The 18,789-nt window shown below is 40.7% G+C and overlaps 1 protein-coding gene across 1 annotated transcript in view; it reads left to right on the forward strand.

Moving 5' to 3' along the window:
• Positions 1–16,852, forward strand: part of LOC111971972 (complement C1q tumor necrosis factor-related protein 7-like) — a 20,289-nt gene extending 3,437 nt beyond the window's left edge. The window contains exons 2-3 of the mRNA XM_023998768.1: positions 9,230–9,469; positions 15,932–16,852. Of these exons, the coding sequence (XP_023854536.1) occupies positions 9,230–9,469; positions 15,932–16,560 (869 nt within the window). The 3' untranslated portion in view covers positions 16,561–16,852. The remainder of the gene's footprint in view (positions 1–9,229; positions 9,470–15,931) is intronic.
• The last annotated feature ends 1,937 nt before the right edge of the window (positions 16,853–18,789 follow it).

The following is an 18,789-nucleotide window of genomic DNA, read 5'->3' on the forward strand; positions in this document are numbered from 1 at the left end:
TATTTGAACAATGGTTTCACTTTCACACATGCCTCTAATTGAACTAATGACTGTATTTTATATGGATTATTATTGTAACAAATGCCCTGATGTGGTCTAATTATATGATATAGCCTGTCATGTTGCACGAATTGACATTGGAAATCAAAAAATGTGATTTGATAAAGATAGCACCTTTAGAGATGGTCCCTAACTGTGCATTCATTCTCTCAAGATGCTAAAAGAAAGAAATCTAATTTCTCCCCTCCTGTTCCCCAGTCAAAATGTACATTTGGTGTATCATTTTACTCTAAGAAATGCTTAATTGTGCATGAGTTCATATTAAATTATGCTATGTGAGAAGTTATAGACCTACAGTCAGTGTCCAGATTTCAGGCTTGTATTCCATATAACCCATCTGAACCAGTAGCCTACATTTTCCTTGGCTGGTCATTTTGAAGTCCCAATCGTGTGAGTGTCAAATGTGTATAGCGCCTTACAATCATCACACATAACATAGTGTGCTATCATCCTCTTTTACCACTTCACCAAATCTTTCCCAAACATTAGGCTACTGTTTTGGACCTCCGTTCTATTTATTTTCAACTCTCCATTTCGCAGCTTTTCTGTTATTGAATTAAACTCCGACGTTGTCTTTTTTGCCTCGCTGGATCTACGTTAACTTTTTCTGCCGAAGTTCCCAAAAGCATTTAGCAATTGCTGTGTAGCCTATTTGGCGAGCGTAGCCTACACATCCTTGACACTTGCGTGATATGGAGAGTCCTACTGTAGGCCGGGTCAATCAATGTTATCTGCTAAACTTGCATGACTGCTGGATCCACACGCGTAAACACCATACAAAGTGCATGGAATAATTGGTATAAATGTAAAAAATTACACTTAAAAACATATTTACTCACCTTCATAGTAAACCTCCATATTTACTCCCTTCATTCATTTTTACACCTTGGCTGCTGTATACTGCCAGGGTAGTTGTTGTGAAATTGTTAGATCACAAGCATTTCCGCTTAAACTCGCATTAACATCTGCTAACCATGTGGTATGTGACCAATAACATTTGATTTGATTGAAAAATGTAATAGGTTAGAAAACATTTATAATAGTAGTATGTCTACATCAGTCAATAGAGGTAGGTCTACCTGTATGAAAAAACTAATATATAAAACGGCACAAGATCTGTGTGTAAACCATGCATGGGATCATTTTCCACGCAAAGTATGAGATTTATCAATATGAACGTTTGCTTGAGAGTGTGCATAAATTGTATGCACAGCCATGTCCATGCATACGCACATGCCCAGTGTGGTGGAATAAGGGAACCTGTTTGTCAAGGGTAGAATAGAGAATGGGGAAAATAATGTATATTGTATGTTGAAATATGGTGAATTTTGTGAGAGTTCAATTTTTTGATTTCCAATTGTCAATTCGTGCAACATGACAGGCTATATCATATAATTAGACCACATCAGGGCATTTGTTACAATAATAATCCATATAAAATACAGTCATTAGTTCAATTAGAGGCATGTGTGAAAGTGAAACCATTGTTCAAATACTATAAAAGACTGAGATAATGGGAAATTGAATGAGAGATGTCTGTCTTCCTCTGTTGGAAGATTTGAGACGTGATACATTTCCAGCCTGGTCTCATAGACTAGACGTAACATAGTAAATGTAAATCCTGGACATTCAAATTAGTATGATATGTTATGTTTGGCATGGTTACATAAGACTGATGGTTACCCAAATATTGCGAGTTTGAATCTCATCACGGACAACTTTAGCATTTAAGCTAATTAGCAACTTTTCAACTACTTACTACTTTTTAGCTACTGTGCATCTACTTAGCATGTTAGCTAACCCTTCCCCTAACCCAAACCGTAACCCTTTTAGCTAACCCTTCCCTAGCCAAGGCCTTGTACGAGCACTGAGGTTGAGAACAATTGGTATTTATCATTGGTGATCTTCTACCGTGTGTGTATGACGCTCGAAGGATTGTTTGATAAATCACACTTTTTCTATGCGTATGAATGTTCTATATTCCGTTTGTACAAAGTATTTTGGAATAGTTTCTCTGTAATATTGATAAATGAGGCCCCAGGACCCCCAGGATGCACATCACTAGTGTGTGTGTGTGTGTGTGTGTGTGTGTGTGTGTGCGTGTGCATGCGCGTATGTGCGTATGTTGAACTATAAAGCATTGGCATGTGTGAGAATAAAGCTTTATCTGTTTCACACAGATTATTTATATTATGTTCTTTGGGTTATGATTGCCCTGATCATGAGGTTCTAAGTCTTCCATCTTCAGGGTGGAGTGTTCATTATAGAGTTCCTATTAAATTACAGGAGCAGCTATGTCATTAACCCTCAAAGTTCCAGAATGATATGAAAATGGCAGCCATTGTGGTCAGGGAGAAATCCATACCAGTCTAATTGGAATGAATGGCAGTAGAGGCATAGGTGATGCATTTCCTGCATTTACTTATGCAGGAAAGTAAGGCAGGTGATATATCAGAAATTGTGTAATATAGCCTAACTATTGTCAACCTAAAATATTATCATACAATTATAAATAGAGTTTACACAGACTTTATACCAATTGTCTGTATAACAGCCTCTAAAATGATCAAGGCTCAGACTAAGCCCCAGATGCAGACACAGGAGGCAGATAAACTCTGAGACTCGTACTATTGTAGTTCAGGAGTTTTTTATAGTTCAAGGGGCAGGTAAAAAGTAAGTCAAGACAGGCAAAGGGTCGTAATCCAAATCAGTCAGGCAGGTACAGGTTGGCGGGCAGGATCAGGGTCAGGACAGGCAGAAAGGTCAGAACTGGGAAGACTAAGAAAAACAAAAACTAGAGCACAGGAAACACGGGAACACGCTGGTAGAACTTGACGGGACAAGACGAACTGGCAACAGACAAACAGAAAACGCAGGCATAAATACACAAGGGATAATGAGAGGAGATGGAAGACACCAGGTGGGGGGTGGAGACAAGCACAAATACAGGTGTAACAGATCAAGGTGTGACTAAAATATATGCAAACAGACAATAAATGTCTCAATGTTTGTTTTCTTGGAAAACTGTGTGTTAAAATATGATACAATATTAGTACTTTTTTAATTTACAACTTGCCTGTCCTATCATCAACTGATTTCAGCAAGTGTCTGGCTGTGTTGACTGCATAGTTTTTATGGAATGCTGGCATATTGGCAGTAAATTTGAAAAAATATTGGATCATCCCACTAAAACTAGCTACAGGGTTGGAGAGTAGCCTAACTAATTAGGCTTACATGTACAGTACATTCGCAAAATATTCAGACCCCTTGACTTTTTCCACATTTTGTTACGTTACAGCCTTATTCTAAAAAGGATTAAATTGTTTTCCCCCCCTCATCAATCTATACACAATACCCCATAATAACAAAAGCAAAAAAAGGTTTTTATGTTTTTATATTTATATTTCAGTCCGGGCTCTGGCTGGGCCACTCAGGGACATTCGGAGACTTGTCCGAAGCCACTCCTGCATTGTCTTGGCTGTGTGCTTAGGGTTGTTGTCCTGTTGGAAGGTGAACCTTCGCCCCAGTCTGAGATCTGGAGCAGGTTTTCATCAAGGATCTCTCTGTACTTTCTTCCGTTCACATCTCTCTCTATCTTGACAAGTCTCCCAGTCCCTGCCGCTGAAAAACATCCCCACAGCATGATGCTGCCACCACCATGCTTCACCGTAGGGATGGTGCCGGGTTTCATTCAGACGTGACACTTGGCATTCAGGCCAAAGAGTTCAATCTTGGTTTCAACAGACCAGAGAATCTTGTTTTTTCATATTCTGAGAGTCCTTTAGGTGCCTTTTGGCAAATTCCAAACGGGCTGTTATGTGCCTTTTACTGAGGAGTGGCTTCCATCTGGCCACTCTACCAAAAAGGCCTGATTGGTGGAGTGCTGCAGAGATGGTTGTCCTTCTGGAAGGTTCTCCCATCTCCACAGAGGAACTCTGGAGCTCTGTCAGAGTAACCATCGGGTTCTTGGTCACCTCCCTGATTGCTCAGTTTGGCCGGGCGGCCAGATTTAGGAAGAGTCTTGGTGGTTTCAAACTTCTTCCATTTAAGAATGATGGAGGCCACTGTGTTCTTGGGGACCTTCAATGCTGCAGAAATGTTTTGGTACCCTTCCCCAGGTCTGTGCCTCGACACAATCATGTCTCAGAGCTCTACGGACAATTCCTTCAACCTCATGGCTTGGTTTTTGCTCTGACATGCACTGTCAACTGTACGACCTTATATAAACAGGCCTTTCCAAATCATGTCCAATCAATTGAATTTGCCACAGGTGGACTCCAATCAAGTTGTAGAAACCTCTCAAGGATGATCAATGGAAATAGGATGCACCTGCACTCAATTTTTAAGACTCTTAGCAAAGGGTCTGAATATTTATGTCAATAAGGTATTTCTGTTTTTGCTTTGTCATTATGGGGTATTGTGTGTAGATTAAAACCTCTCTGGTACGTTAGCGTCCCACCTCGACAACAGCCAGTGAAATTGCAGGGCGCCAAATTCAAAACAACAGAAATCCCATCATTAAAATTCCTCAAACATACAAGTATTATACACCATTTTAAAGATAAACTTCATGTAAATCCAACCACAGTGTCCGATTTCAAAAAGGCTTTACTGCGTAAGCACACCATGCGATTATGTTAGGTCAGCACCTAGTCACAGAAAACCATACAGCCATTTTTCCAGCCAAAGAGAGTAGTCACAAAAAGCAGAAAGAGAGATAAAATGAATCACTAACCTTTGATGATCTTCATCAGATGGCACTCATAGGACTTCATGTTACACAATACATGTATGTTTTGTTCGATAAAGTTCATATTTATATCCAAAAATCTCAGTTTACATTGGCGCATTATGTTCAGAAATGCATGGTCTCAAACAAACATCCGGTGAAAATGCAGAGATCCACATCAAATTACAGAAATACTCATCATAAACATTGATAAACGATACAAGTGTTAAACATACGAATAAAGATAAACTGCTCCTTAATGTCAGATTTCAAAAAGGCTTTACGGCGAAAGCACACTTTGCGATTATGTTAGGTCTGCGCCTAGCCACAGAAAAACATACAGCCATTTTCCTACCAAGGAGAGATGTCACAAAAGTCAGAAATAGCATTAAAATTAATCACTTACCTTTGATGATCTTCATCTGGTGGCACTCCCAGGTCTCCATGTTAGACAATAAATGTTTGTTTTGTTCGATAATGTCCCTCTTTATGACCAAAAACCTCCTTTTTGTTTGCGCGTTTTGTCCAGTAATCCGAATGCTCAAGGCGCGTGCATTAAGTCCAGACGAAAGGTTTTTAAAAAGTACAATAATAGTTAGTAGAAACATGCCAAACGATGTTTAAAATCAATCCTCTGGTTGTTTTTGTCATAAATAATCAATAATTTTTCAACCGGACAAAAGCTTCGTCAATAGAAAAAGAGAAACAAGAAAGGCGCATTCCTGATCAGGCTGGTTACTGATTGAAAGTGCTGTATCTCCCTCATTTTTCAGAGTAAAAGCCTGAAACAATGCCTAAAGACTGGCCACATGTAGAGGAAGCCACAGAGCTCGCGAACTGGGTCCTAAGTCTTTGTACGGTGGATAGGCTTTCAATGGAAAAACATCCTTTCAAAATAATAGTACTTCCTGGTTGGATTTTCCTCGGGTTTTTGCCTGCCATATCAGTTCTGTTATACTCACAGACACTATTTTAACAGTTTTGGAAACTTTAGAGTGTTTTCTATCCAAATCTACGAATTATATGCATATCCTAGCTTCTGGGCCTGAGTAGCAGGAAGTTTAATTTGGGCATGCTTTTCATCCAAAATTCTGAATGCTGCCCCCTACCCTAGTGAAGTTAATGAGGAAAAACATTTATTTAATCAATTTTAGAATAAGGCTGTAACGTAACAAAATGTGGAAAAAGGAAAGYGGTCTGAATACTTTCTGAATGCACAGTTACATTACTAGCAAAACTATTGTAATCAGATTAGGCTACAGATACTTTTGAAAAACTAAATGATTACTTCTTGGATTATTTTTAAATTCAGAAAGGATGTTTGCGAGAAAAGAAATACATGATGACACCTTTCTGTTTACTCAATGACGTTCAAATCAGCATTGGAAAAAGGTGCAAGTTTAAGTTTCTTCCACCTGAGCGAATCTAACCACAAGTCAGAGACCACTATGATGACACACCACATGCATTTGATGGATCCTTTTTGTCTTCTTCTAATGCCTCTTAAGGGGAAAGTAATCCAAAAGTAATTGAACGTAATTCGATTACGTTATCCAAAACTTACAATTGGCCACTGATGACAATATTGGACAGGTAACTAGTAACTAGGGATTACATTTAGAAAGGAACCTACCCAACCCTGACTGGCTGGCTAGCTAGCTAACAAACATACTGTGCAGATTATGTTTTACACAATAACTTCACTAGCTGACCACTGGTTTACTAACTCRGTTACCAAAATGGTTGACCTATTGTACCATCATAAGAATGTTCATGTCCATTCTAGTATTCTAAGTCCTAATTATATGGTGTTCATCCTGTATCTCTAATATCTGACAACAAACTTAGCTGACATCTTCTTTACTAGAAGCCATGGAAACCCAATGTGTAATGGGAAGTAAACCATATTTACGACCAAAACACACATTAGAATACACATATCCCCCCCAAAAAACGCACTATTTTCAGAAACACACTGACGTGGAGCAGATGTACAAACACAGACAGAGACACAGACCTAACATGCTCACGCCCAGATGCCCACACATACACAAACAGCAGACACAAACAAAAAACAACAGCAGAATTACAGGCTTGAACATTATCCAGATCTCAAAAACATCTGTACCTGTCTGAATCTATGGTTCAGGTTTCTGTTACATTACTGATATATTAACTATATTATAAGTGCTGAAGCTGGAGTAAACTCAAAATACGTTTTCCCACAGCTGCTTACAATTACCGCTATACAGTGGGGAAAAAGTATTTAATCAGCCACCAATTGTGCAAGTTCTCCCACTTAAAAAGATGAGAGAGGCCTGTAATTTTCATCATAGGTACACTTCAACTATGACAGACAAAATGAGGGGAAACAAATCAGAGGAAATCAATTGGTAGGATTTTATGAATTTTATTGCAAATTATGGTGAGAAATAAGTATTTGGTCAATAACAAAAGTTTCTCAAAACTTTGTTATATACCCTTTGTTGGCAATGACAGAAGGTCAAACGTTTTCTGTAAGTCTTCACAAGTTTTCACACACTGTTGCTGGTATTTTGGCCATTCCTCCATGCAGATCTCCTCTAGAGCAGTGATGTTTTGGGGCTGTTTGCTGGGCAACACGGACTTTCAACTCTTCCAAAGATTTTCTATGGGGTTGAGATCTGGAGACTGGCTAGGCACTCCAGGACCTTGAAATGCTTCTTACGAAGCACTCCTTCGTTGCCGCGGCGCGTGTGTTTGGGTCAATTGTCATGCTGAAAGACGCAGCCACGGTTTCAACTTCAATGCCTTCGCTGATGGAAGGGTTTTCACTCAAAATTTCACGATACATGGCCCATTCATTCTTTCTTTACACGGATCAGTCGTCCTGGTCCTTGTGCAGAAAAACAGCCCCAAGCATGATGTTTCCACCCCATGCTTACAAGTAGGTTATGGTGTTTCTTTGGATGCAACTCTACAATTTTGTTTCTGGTGTCCTTTGACAGCTCTTTGGTCTTGGCAATAGTGGAGTTTGGAGTGTGACTGTTTGAGGTTGTGGACAGTGTCTTTTTATCTGATAACAAGTTCAAACAGGTGCCATTAATACGGTAACGAGTGGGAGCAGAGGGCCTCTTAAAGAAGAAGTTACAGGTCTGTGAGAGCCAGAAATCTTGCTTGTTTGTAGGTGACCAAATACTTATTTTCCACCATAATTTGCAAATAAATTCATTAAAGTCCTACAATTGTGATTTTCTGGATTTTTTTTCCTCATTTTATCTGTCATAGTTGAAGTGTACCTATGATGGAAATTACAGGCCTCTCTCATCTTTTTAAGTGGGAGAACTTGCACAATTGGTGGCTGACTAAATACTTTTTTGCCCCACTGTACATGTTTTTTGCATATTCTTTACAGTATTATTATCATGGAATATAATTAATGTTATTAAGCATATCTAACAACCCTAGTCAATTATGCTTGCCTTTGGTGTGTAACTAAGTCTAACTTAATTTGTATGATTTAGGCCTTATGACTTATTACATTTTACCAAATAGTATCCAGATACAGTATGGGTGCCAGAGGGAAAGAGGCGTCCATGATGTGGTCTCTTATGTCCCTTCCATACAGCCCATTACACCCCAGTCCTTACAGAACTAAGTTCCATCTCTTTCTCTCTCTTTCTAAATCATCACTGATCTCATTGCTGCTTAGCGCAATCACCCACTCTTTTAACAACATTATTGCTATTGCATACTGCCAGTGTTTAGTGGATCCAAGAGCAGATAACATGGCTGTGTTTCTGTGTGTGTCTAGAAGGTTATTTCCCGATTGGGTTGCTCTGACAAAGTTGTTTTGGCTGTTGTCATAACTAAAGTATTGGCTTGGAACCAGGCAAGGCTTCTCTCACTGCATCCGCTAAAACATGACCTGTAACTGGGGGGCTGACAACAGAGAAGAGAAAGAGAGAGAGAGATTGTGTGAAAGAGAGAGAAAGAGTCCAAAACTCAGCACTGTTCATTAGGACCCACATCTGGCCCTGTGGCTGTAGTTCAGCAGAAGTGTTGAGGTGTGTAATCTTGATTAATCTTTCAGTGTTTGTCGCTCTGTTTAAGGCATGTGTTGTTTTACAGGGGAATCTGCTGTGTTTTATAGTGCTGTGACTAATGCCTATATCTAGTCCCTACAATTGGATCTGAGTCTGTCTGGCTAGCTGACACTAGAACTAGCTCCTCTCCCGCCAGGAAACTGTTTTGTCTTCATTTCTGTTCGTATCTAATAACTGCAATCTAAACTGGGCTGTTTCTCAATTTAGAACTTAGAAGAAAGTTCTCAGATTTGTTAGATTAATATGCACACTACCATTATCAGAGCATGTCATCTGTTTGTGAATGTGGATGTTTGAGGTTGTGTATTACATACCTTCTCTCTCTCTATCTCTCTCTCTCTCTCTCCCTCTACAGAGGTGAGGATGTGGCTGTTTGTGGCTGTGGCTTTTCTTTGCCAGTGTGTGATTGGTCAGCCGCTAGAGGCCAAGGCGAAAGGAGCTCCGCCTCGTCTGATCTGCAGTGTTCTGGGGTTGCCAGGGAGACCAGGTAAACCTGGCCCAAACGGGCCTCCAGGGGAAAATGGGAATATGGGAATCCCAGGAAGAGACGGAAGAGATGGCAGGAAGGGAGAGAAAGGAGAGAAGGGTGAAGCAGGTACAGTACTGGCCTTGTATAACTCCATAAAACATCCACACAGTTCACATATTGACTCATACTGTATATTTATGTATTGTCTACATTAGCTCTATCAACATGTAATACAATACATGGCCAGATTTGGCAGTATCATCACAACATTGATTGGAGTCCACCTGTGATGAATTCAATTGATTGGACATGATTTGGAAAGGCACACACCTGTCTATATGAGGTCCCACAGTTGACAGTGCATGTCAGAGCCAAAACCAAGCTATGGGGTTGAAGGAATTGTCCGTAGAGCTCCGAGACAGGATTGTGTCGAGGCACAGATCTGGGGAAGGGTACCAAAAAATTTCTGCAGCATTGAAGGTCCCCAAGAACACAGTGGCCTCCATCATTCTTAAATGGAAGAAGTTTGGAACTACCAAGGCTCTTCCTAGAACTGGCCGCCCGGCCAAACTGAACATTCGGGGGAGAAGGGCCTTGGTCAGGGAGGTGACCAAGAACCCAATGGTCACTCTGATAGAGCTCCAGAGTTCCTCTGTGGAGATGGGAGAACCTTCCAGAAGGACAACCATCTCTGAAGCACTCCACCAATCAGGCCTTTATGGTAGAGTGGCCAGACGGAAGCCATTCCTCAGTAAAAGGATCATGACAGCCCGCTTGGAGTTTGCCAAAAGGCATCTAAAGACTCTCAGAACATGTTAAACATGTTCTCTGGTCTGATGAAACCAAGATTGAACTCTTTGGCCTGAATGCCAAGCGGTACGTCTGGAGGAAACCTGGCACCATCCCTACCGTGAAGCATGGTGGTGGCAGCATCATGCAGTTGGGATGTTTTTCAGCGGCAGGGACTGGGAGACTAGTACAGAGCGGAGCAAAGTACAGAGAGATCCTTGATGAAAACCTGCTCCAGAGCGCTCAGGACCTCAGACTGGGGCGAAGGTTCACTTTCCAGCAGGACAACGACCCTAAGTACACAGTCAAGACAACGCAGGTGTGGCTTCGGGACAAGTCTCTGAATGTCCTTGAGCGGCCCAACCAGAGCCCGCACTTGAACCCGATCGAACATCTCTGGAGAGACCTGAAAATAGCTGTGCAGCAACGCTCCCCATCTAAACTGACAGAGCTTGAGAGGATATGCAGAGAAGAATGTGAGAAACTCCAAAAATACAGGTGTGCCYATACTCAAGGCTGTAATCGCTGCCAAAGGTGCTTCTCCAAAATACTGAGGAAAGGGTCTGAATACTTATGCAAATGTGATATTTAAATACTTTCCGAATGTATTGTATGTCTTACACAGCCATATTTCACCAGGCAGACCATGAACCAGACAGATAAAGTTATGTGTGGTTTAAATCAAAACTTGTGTGTGAGGTGTGGTTTAAATCCAAGATTTCTATGTGTCTCAGCTTCCCAGGCAGTCTCCTTTTATTTGGGGTGTTTTTATATTTTCCCCACTGTTTAGACGCCTGGTTCTCCTGCTTTGGAGTGATTCAGTCCAAGACTTTATATGGGTCAGCGCTGCCATAGAAGCTGAAACAAAGTTAAATCACTGCCTCTGTTAGTGTCGTCCAAGTACTTCATGGCTTTAAGTCAAGTACTTGAGACATGAGCTCCCCTAAATGCAACAAAAGTCAAATTTGATGGGGTCTCTAACCATTCTCCTATTTGTTTCAAATCAAATTTTGGACTGCTACAGTGGTAAATATGAAAATAAAAGCTTCTTCTAAATTAAACGAACACCCCCAACTTCCGTGTCATCCTTTAAATCAGTTACAGTTGGTTCAGGTTATTTCAATTGCATTCATCTCTCTGTTTCTCTCTCTGTCTGTCTTGAGTTTTCTAGCAAACTTGCAARATTGTATTGACTAGGTCCAGCACGCTAGCAACTTGACACATTATCAACTCCCAGCTAGAACCTGACCTTCTGAGAACCATATGTTTCCTAGAGCTTGGTGAGAGCGTGGTTGTCCTATGGTTATGTTTTATACAACCTTACCACAACTCTCCGGGAATGGTGCAGTATAGTTGCTGAGCTCTTCCGAGAACGTTAAGAAACAACGTTCTTCTGTGGGAATTTCAGTACTTCAGCATAACGTTTCCTACAGGTTTCCTCATAGTTCTATTTAAAGTCATATTCTCAAATTGTTCAGAGAACGTTAAGAAAACTATTCACAAAAAGCAAAGGAACACTTTAGTAGCGTTCAGAGAACTTTTTAAGAATGTTATTTAAAACCATATACATTCCGTTCTCAGCATCAATAAAACTCTCTCTATCCTCTGTCTTCTTAAGTGTGTTCAGGTGTGTTGGCCGCGCCCACTAATTGGCCACACCTGATCTTAATGAGTCCTTGTTTCCTTTGAAATGGGTTCTTTTTGAATAGACTAAAATGAATAGCGATATGAGTTAAAAACCATGGCATGCTAGCTCCATCTTGGTGGCACAGTGGACTTTGATAGCGAACAGAAGATCATAGGTTTGAATCTCACTGACTCTGTGCCACAATAAAAAAGAAATGTGTTTGATTGATTATTGCCTAAGCAAATCAAATGTTATGTTTCCTATCTATGCTTGGAGGTCATAAAAGTTAACCCAAACTAAGTTAGCAGTGTTATTGAAACATGCTCTCAGAACATTATTCCAACAACTTTCAGGGAACCATAGTAAAATGTTCTCAGAACCTCTCTGCAACCTAAAAATAAACATTCCCAGAACAGGAAAAATGTTCACTTCAGTTCTCAGAACATTTACAAAACTTTTAATTTGACCAGTCAGGAAACTTATGGCTTCGTTCCCAGAACCAATGGGAAACCAAAAGCATTACGTTCCTACAACTTCCAAGGAAACAGAAGTGCTAGCTGGGCTGGGTCCAGCCCCCTAGCGAACTTGCAACATTGTTTCAACCTTGCCCTCACAGTTTCCCACGCCAATGAGCCAATGAGCTCGGAACAGACAATTTCTTTATTAAAAAAAAGGTTCATTTGTTAGCAAGAAGAATCAATTAATTCAGCCTACAAGAGTTTAGGCCTAATGACAGTTGCCGAATGTCATTACACTTTTTGCTGATAGCTGAATTTGCTGATCGCTACTGTACTTTATTGAGGAATAGTTTACTTGCTATGCCTGCGATACGTGGTTGTCCCACCTAGCTATCTTAAGATGAATACATTAACAGTAAGTKGCTCTGGATAAGAGCAATGGTGGGAAAAGTACTCAATTGTTATACTTGTGTAAAAGTAAAGATAACTTAATAGAAAATGACTAAAGTAAAAGTGAAAGTCAACCAGTAAAATACTACTTGAGTAAAAGTCTAAAAGTATTTGGTTTTAAATATACAGTTGGAAGTCGGAAGTTTACATACACTTAGGTTGGAGTCATTAAACTCGTTTTTCAACCACTCCACAAATTTCTTGTTAACAAACTATAGTTTTGGCACATCGGTTAGGACATCTACTTTGTGCATGACACAAGTCGTTTTCCAACAATTGTTATCAGACAGATTATTTCACTTTTAATTCACTGTATCACAATTCCAGTGGGTCAGAAATGTACATACACAAAGTTGACTGTGCCTTTAAACAGCTTGGAAAATTCCATAAAATGATGTCATGGCTTTAGTAGCTTCTGATAGGTTAAGTGACATAATTTGAGTCAATCGGAGGAGTACCTGTGGWTGTATTTCAAGGCCTACCTTCAAACGCAGTACCTCTTGGCTTGACATCATGGGAACATCAAAAGAAATCAGCCAAGACCTCAGAAAAAAAATTGTAGACCTCCACAAGTCTGGTTCATCCTTGGGAGCAATTTCCAAATGCCTGAAGGTACCACGTTCATCTGTACAAACAATAGTACGCAAGTATAAACACCATGGGACCACACAGCCGTCATATTGCTCAGGAAGGAGACGTGTTCTGTCTCCTAGAGATGAACGTACTTTGGTGCGAAAGGTGCAAATCAATCCCAGAACAACAGCAAAGGATCTTGTGAAGATGCTGGAGGAAACAGGTACAAACGTATCTATATCCACAGTAAAACGAGTCCTATATCACATAACCTGAAAGGCTGCTCTTCAAGGAAGAAGCCACTGCTCCAAAACCCGCCATTAAAAAGACAGACTACGGTTTGCAACTGCACATGGGGACAAAGATCGTACTTTTTGGAGAAATGTCCTCTGGTCTGATGAAACAAAAATAGAACTGTTTGGCCATAATGACCATCGTTATGTTTGGAGGAAAAAGGGGGAGGCTTGCAAGCCGAAGAACACCATTCCAACCGTGAAGCACGGGTGGCAGCATCATGTTGTGGGGTGCTTTGCTGCAGGAGGGACTGGTGCACTTCACAAAATAGATGGCATCATGAGGGAGGAAATTATTGTGGATATACTGAAGCATCATCTCAAGACATCAGTCAGGAAGTTAAAGCTTGGTCGCAAATGGGTCTTCCAAATGGACAATGACCCCAAGCATACTTCCAAAGTTGTGGCAAAATGTCGTAAGGACAAAGTCAAGGTATTGGAGTGGCCATCACAAAGTCCTGACCTCGATGCTATGAAAAATTTGTGGGCAGAACTGAAAAAGCGTGTGCGAGCAAGGAGGCCTACAACCTGACTCAGTTACACAAGCTCTGTTTATTTTTTTAATTTTTTTATTTAACCTTTATTAAACCAGGTAGGCTAGTTGAGAACAAGTTCTCATTTACAACTGCGACCTGGCCAAGATAAAGCATAGCAGTGTGAACAGACAACAACACAGAGTTACACATGGAGTAAACAATAAACAAGTCAATAACACAGTAGGGGAAAAAATGAGTCTATATACATTGTGTGCAAAAGGCATGAGGAGGTAGGCAATAAATAGGCCATAGGAGCGAATAATTACAATTTTGTCAGGAGGAATGGACCAAAATTCACCCAACTTATTGTGGGAAGCTTGTGGAAGGCTACCTGAAACGTTTGACCCAAGGTAAACAATTTAAAGTCAATGCTACCAAATACTAATTGAGTGTATGTAAACTTCTGATCCACTGGGAATGTGGTGAAAGACATAAAAGCTTAAATAAATCATTCTCTCCACTATTATTCTGACATTTCACATTCTTAAAATAAAGTGGTGATCCTAACTGACCAAAGACAGGGAATTTTTACTAGGATTAAATGTCAGGAATTGTGAAAAACTGATTTTAAATGTATTTGGCTAAGGTGTATGTAAATTTCCGACTTCAACTGTATGTATGTATCAAAAGTAAATGGAATTGATAAAAATGTACCTAAGTATCAAAAGTAAAAGTATCAATTGTTTCAAATGTCTTATATTAAGCAAACCAGATGGCACAATGTTCTTGTTTTTTTATTGACTGATAGCCAGGGGCACACTCCAACATTCAGACATAATTTCCAAAGGAAACATTGGTGTTTGGTGAGTCCACCAGGTCAGAGGCAGTAGGGATGACCAGGGATGTTCTCTTGATAACTGTGTGAATTGGACCATTTTCCTTTCAAAATGTAACGAGTACTTTTGGGTGRCAGGGAAAATGTATGGAGTAAAAAGTACATTATTTTCTTTAGGAATGTAGTGAAGTAAAAGTAAAAGTTGCCAAATGTACAGATACCCCAAAAACGACTTAAGTAGTACTTTAAAGTATTTTTACTTAAGTACTTTACACCACTGGATAAGAGCATCAGCTGAATTACTAAACTTTAAAATGTAACAGATGTTTCTTTCCCTTCATCAAATGGCGGGTGCACAGTGCACTGTTTGGACACGCAGGTATCCTACTTTTTGAAGTGAATTGACAATCAGATGAAAACATCATGACTGGTTGTGTTTATGTCATATTAAAAGGTAAAACACGTTTACCCTTAAAATACATGTCTTTACTATTAGGCCCATAAAAAATAAAGCACATGCACAAACAGGAAGTACCTTGAAAAAAATAGAGACCCCAGATTGTCACGGTATAATTAGCATTCTGGCTTTAAGATAAATCCTGCATTAGTATCAGATGCAAACATACTATATCAATGAGCCGTAAATGTCAGGCTCAAATCCACATAGACGCATTCTCAGACACACACATCAGAATAACACTCATTTTTGCAGACATTCAGTACATGCACACACATGCATCCTGTCCATTCTTTCCTAGCTCCAAGAAAATGTATTGTGTGATGGTTTGGTTTGATACAATCACAGATCTCACCACACTGTACACCAGTCAGTGAATCACTGCCAAACATACTGTTGATTGTGGCCGGATTCCAAGGGTGACATAATAACCGAGGATGGATGTGAGGCACTGAGCCTATTCACTAATAGTATGGTTGAACATGCACAGGGAATCATCTTACTCATATTACAAATAGGTCATCAATGATGGTCTAAAGTGATACCCATAACTGTTATAGAATGTGTCAAAGGCAATACACAGCTAGAATTACAGTCAGTCTGATCGCCAACTGTATCTCTCTGTTTCAGGGGTAAAGGGGAAACTTGGCCCAACCGGTAAACYTGGCGAACGGGGTGTCCGGGGTCCAGGGGGGAAGAGAGGTCCTGATGGAGAATGCGGGGACGGGGGCCGACCAGGGCCACCGGGGCCCCTTGGGAAGAAAGGGGACAAGGGCCAGCGTGGACCACTGGGTACGGCAGGCATCTGCAGGTGTGGCAGCCTGGTGCCTAAAGCAGCCTTCTCTGTGGGAATCACCAGCAGTTACCCTGCTGAGAAGGAACCTATCAAGTTCAACAAGGTCCTCTTCAATGAGGGCGGCCACTACAACCCAGAGACGGGCAAYTTCATCTGRGCCTACCCYGGCATCTACTACTTCTCCTATGACATCACACTGGCTAACAAACATCTGGCCATCGGGCTGGTGCAGAACGGGCAGTACCGCATCAAGACATTTGATGCCAACACAGGGAACCATGACGTGGCCTCTGGGTCGCTTGTGATGTTCCTGAACCCAGAAGACGAGGTGTGGCTGGAGATCTTCTTCAAGGACCAGAATGGCCTGTTTGCAGACGCAGGGTGGTCTGACAGCCTGTTCTCTGGATTCCTGCTCTATGCAGACACAAACTACCTGGACTCACTAGCAGAGGACTACGCATAGTGACTTATAACGCTCAATAAAGGACTGAGAGGACTGAGTTGGTAGCCTCCCCTTGACATATTTACAGCATCTATATTTCAGCATGTATTATTTATATTCTWTATAACTATGTGGGTGTACATGTATGCAAGCGTGTGTGTATGAGCTTATGTATTGTGGCGTGAGAAACAACATATTTTTAAAATGTTTGTTTACAATGTTTGTTTGGAGAAAAATGTCTAAGTATCTCAAAGTGATGTTTCATTAATAAAATTAATGATATGCACTCAGTCAGTAATGAATCTACCCTGTACTCTCTTTTCAAAGTATTGAATAGTATTAGAGTTGAATAATATTAGTGTTGAAGGCACAAGTACTATACAGCCAGTGCAGAGATATGATATACAGTTGAAGTCGGAAGAACTTTACATACACCTTAGCCAAATACATATAAACTCAGTTTTTCACAATTCCTGACATTTAAGTAAAAATTCCCTGTCTTAGGTCAGTTAGAATCACCACTTTATTTTAAGAATGTGAAATGTCAGAATAATAGCAGAGAGAATTATTTATTATTTATTTATTTCTTTCATCACATTCCCAGTGGGTCAGAAGCTTACATTTAACCAGGTAGGCCAGTTGAGAACAAGTTCTCATTTACAACTGCGACCTGGCCAAGATAAAGCAAAGCAGTGCGCCACAAACAACAACACAGAGTTACACATGGAATAAACAAACGTACAGTCAATAACACAATAGAAAAAAATCTATATACAGTGTGTGCAAATGAGGTAAGATAATGGAGGTAAGGCAATAAATAGGCCATAGTGGCGAAGTAATTACAATTTAGCAATTCAACACTGGAATGATAGATGTGCAGAAGATGAAAGTGCAAGTAGAGATACTGGGGTGCAAATGAGCAAAAAAATAATATGGGGATGAGGTAGTTGGATGGGTTATTTACAGATGGGGCTATGTACAGGTGCAATGATCTGTGAGCTGCTCTGACAGCTGATGCTTAAAGTTCGCGAGGGAGATTTAAGTCTCCAGCTTCAGTGATTCTTGCAATTCGTTCCAGTAATTGGCATCAGAGAACTGGAAGGAAAGGCAGCCAAAGGACGAGTCGGCTTTGGGGGTGACCAGTGAAATATACCTGCTTCAGCGTGTGCTACGGGTGGGTGCTGCTTTGGTGACCAGTGAGCTGAGATAAGGCGGGGCTTTACATAGCAAAGACTTATAGATGACCTGGAGCCAGTGGGTTTGGCGACGAATATGAAGCGAGGGCCAGCCAACGAGAGCATACAGGTCGCAGTGGTGGGTAATATAGAGGGCTTTGGTGACAAAACGGATGGCACTGTGATAGACTGCATCCAATTTGCTGAGTAGAGTGTTGGAGGCTATTTTGTAAATGACATCGCCGAGTCAAGGATCGGTAGGATAGTCAATTTTACGAGGTAATATTTAGCAGCATGATGAAGGATGCTTTGTTGCGAAATAGGAAGCCGATTCTAGATTTCATTTTGGATTGGAGATGCTTAATGTGAGTCTGGAAGGAGAGTTTACAGTCTAACAGACACTAGGTATTTGTAATTGTCCACATATTTCTAATCAGAACCTTCTAGAGTAGTGATGATGGACAGGCGGGCGGGTGCGGGCAGCGATCGGTTGAAAAGCATGCATTTAGTTTTACTTGTATGTAAGAGCAGTTGGAGCCACGGAAGGAGAGTTGTATGGCTTTGAAGCTTGTCTGGAGGTTAGTTAACACAGATAACACAGGTTTGTAGGCCTCCTTGCTTGCACATGCTTTTTCAGTTCTGCCAACAAAATTCTATGGATTGAGGTCAGGGCTTTGTGATGGCCACTCCAATACCTTGACTTTCTTGCCCTTAAGACATTTTTCAACAACTTTGGAAGTATGCTTGGGGTCATTGACCATTTGGAAGACCCATTTGCGATGAAGCTTTAACTTCCTGACTGATGTCTTGAGATGTTTCTTCAATATATCCACATAATTTTCCTCCCTCATGATGCCATCTATTTTGTGAAGTGCACCAGTCCCTCCTGCAGCAAAACACCCACAACATGATGCCGCCACCCCCGTGCTTCACAGTTGGGATGGTGTTCTTCAGCTTGCAAGCCTCACCTATTTCCTCCAAACATAATGATGGTCAATATGGCCAAACAGTTCTATTTTTGTTTCATCAGACCAGAGGACATTTCTCCAAAAAGTACGATCTTTGTCCCCATACT

This window comes from Salvelinus sp. IW2-2015, linkage group LG13 (assembly GCF_002910315.2).
Source record: "Salvelinus sp. IW2-2015 linkage group LG13, ASM291031v2, whole genome shotgun sequence".
In the NCBI taxonomy this organism is placed as follows: Eukaryota; Metazoa; Chordata; class Actinopteri; order Salmoniformes; family Salmonidae; genus Salvelinus; species Salvelinus sp. IW2-2015.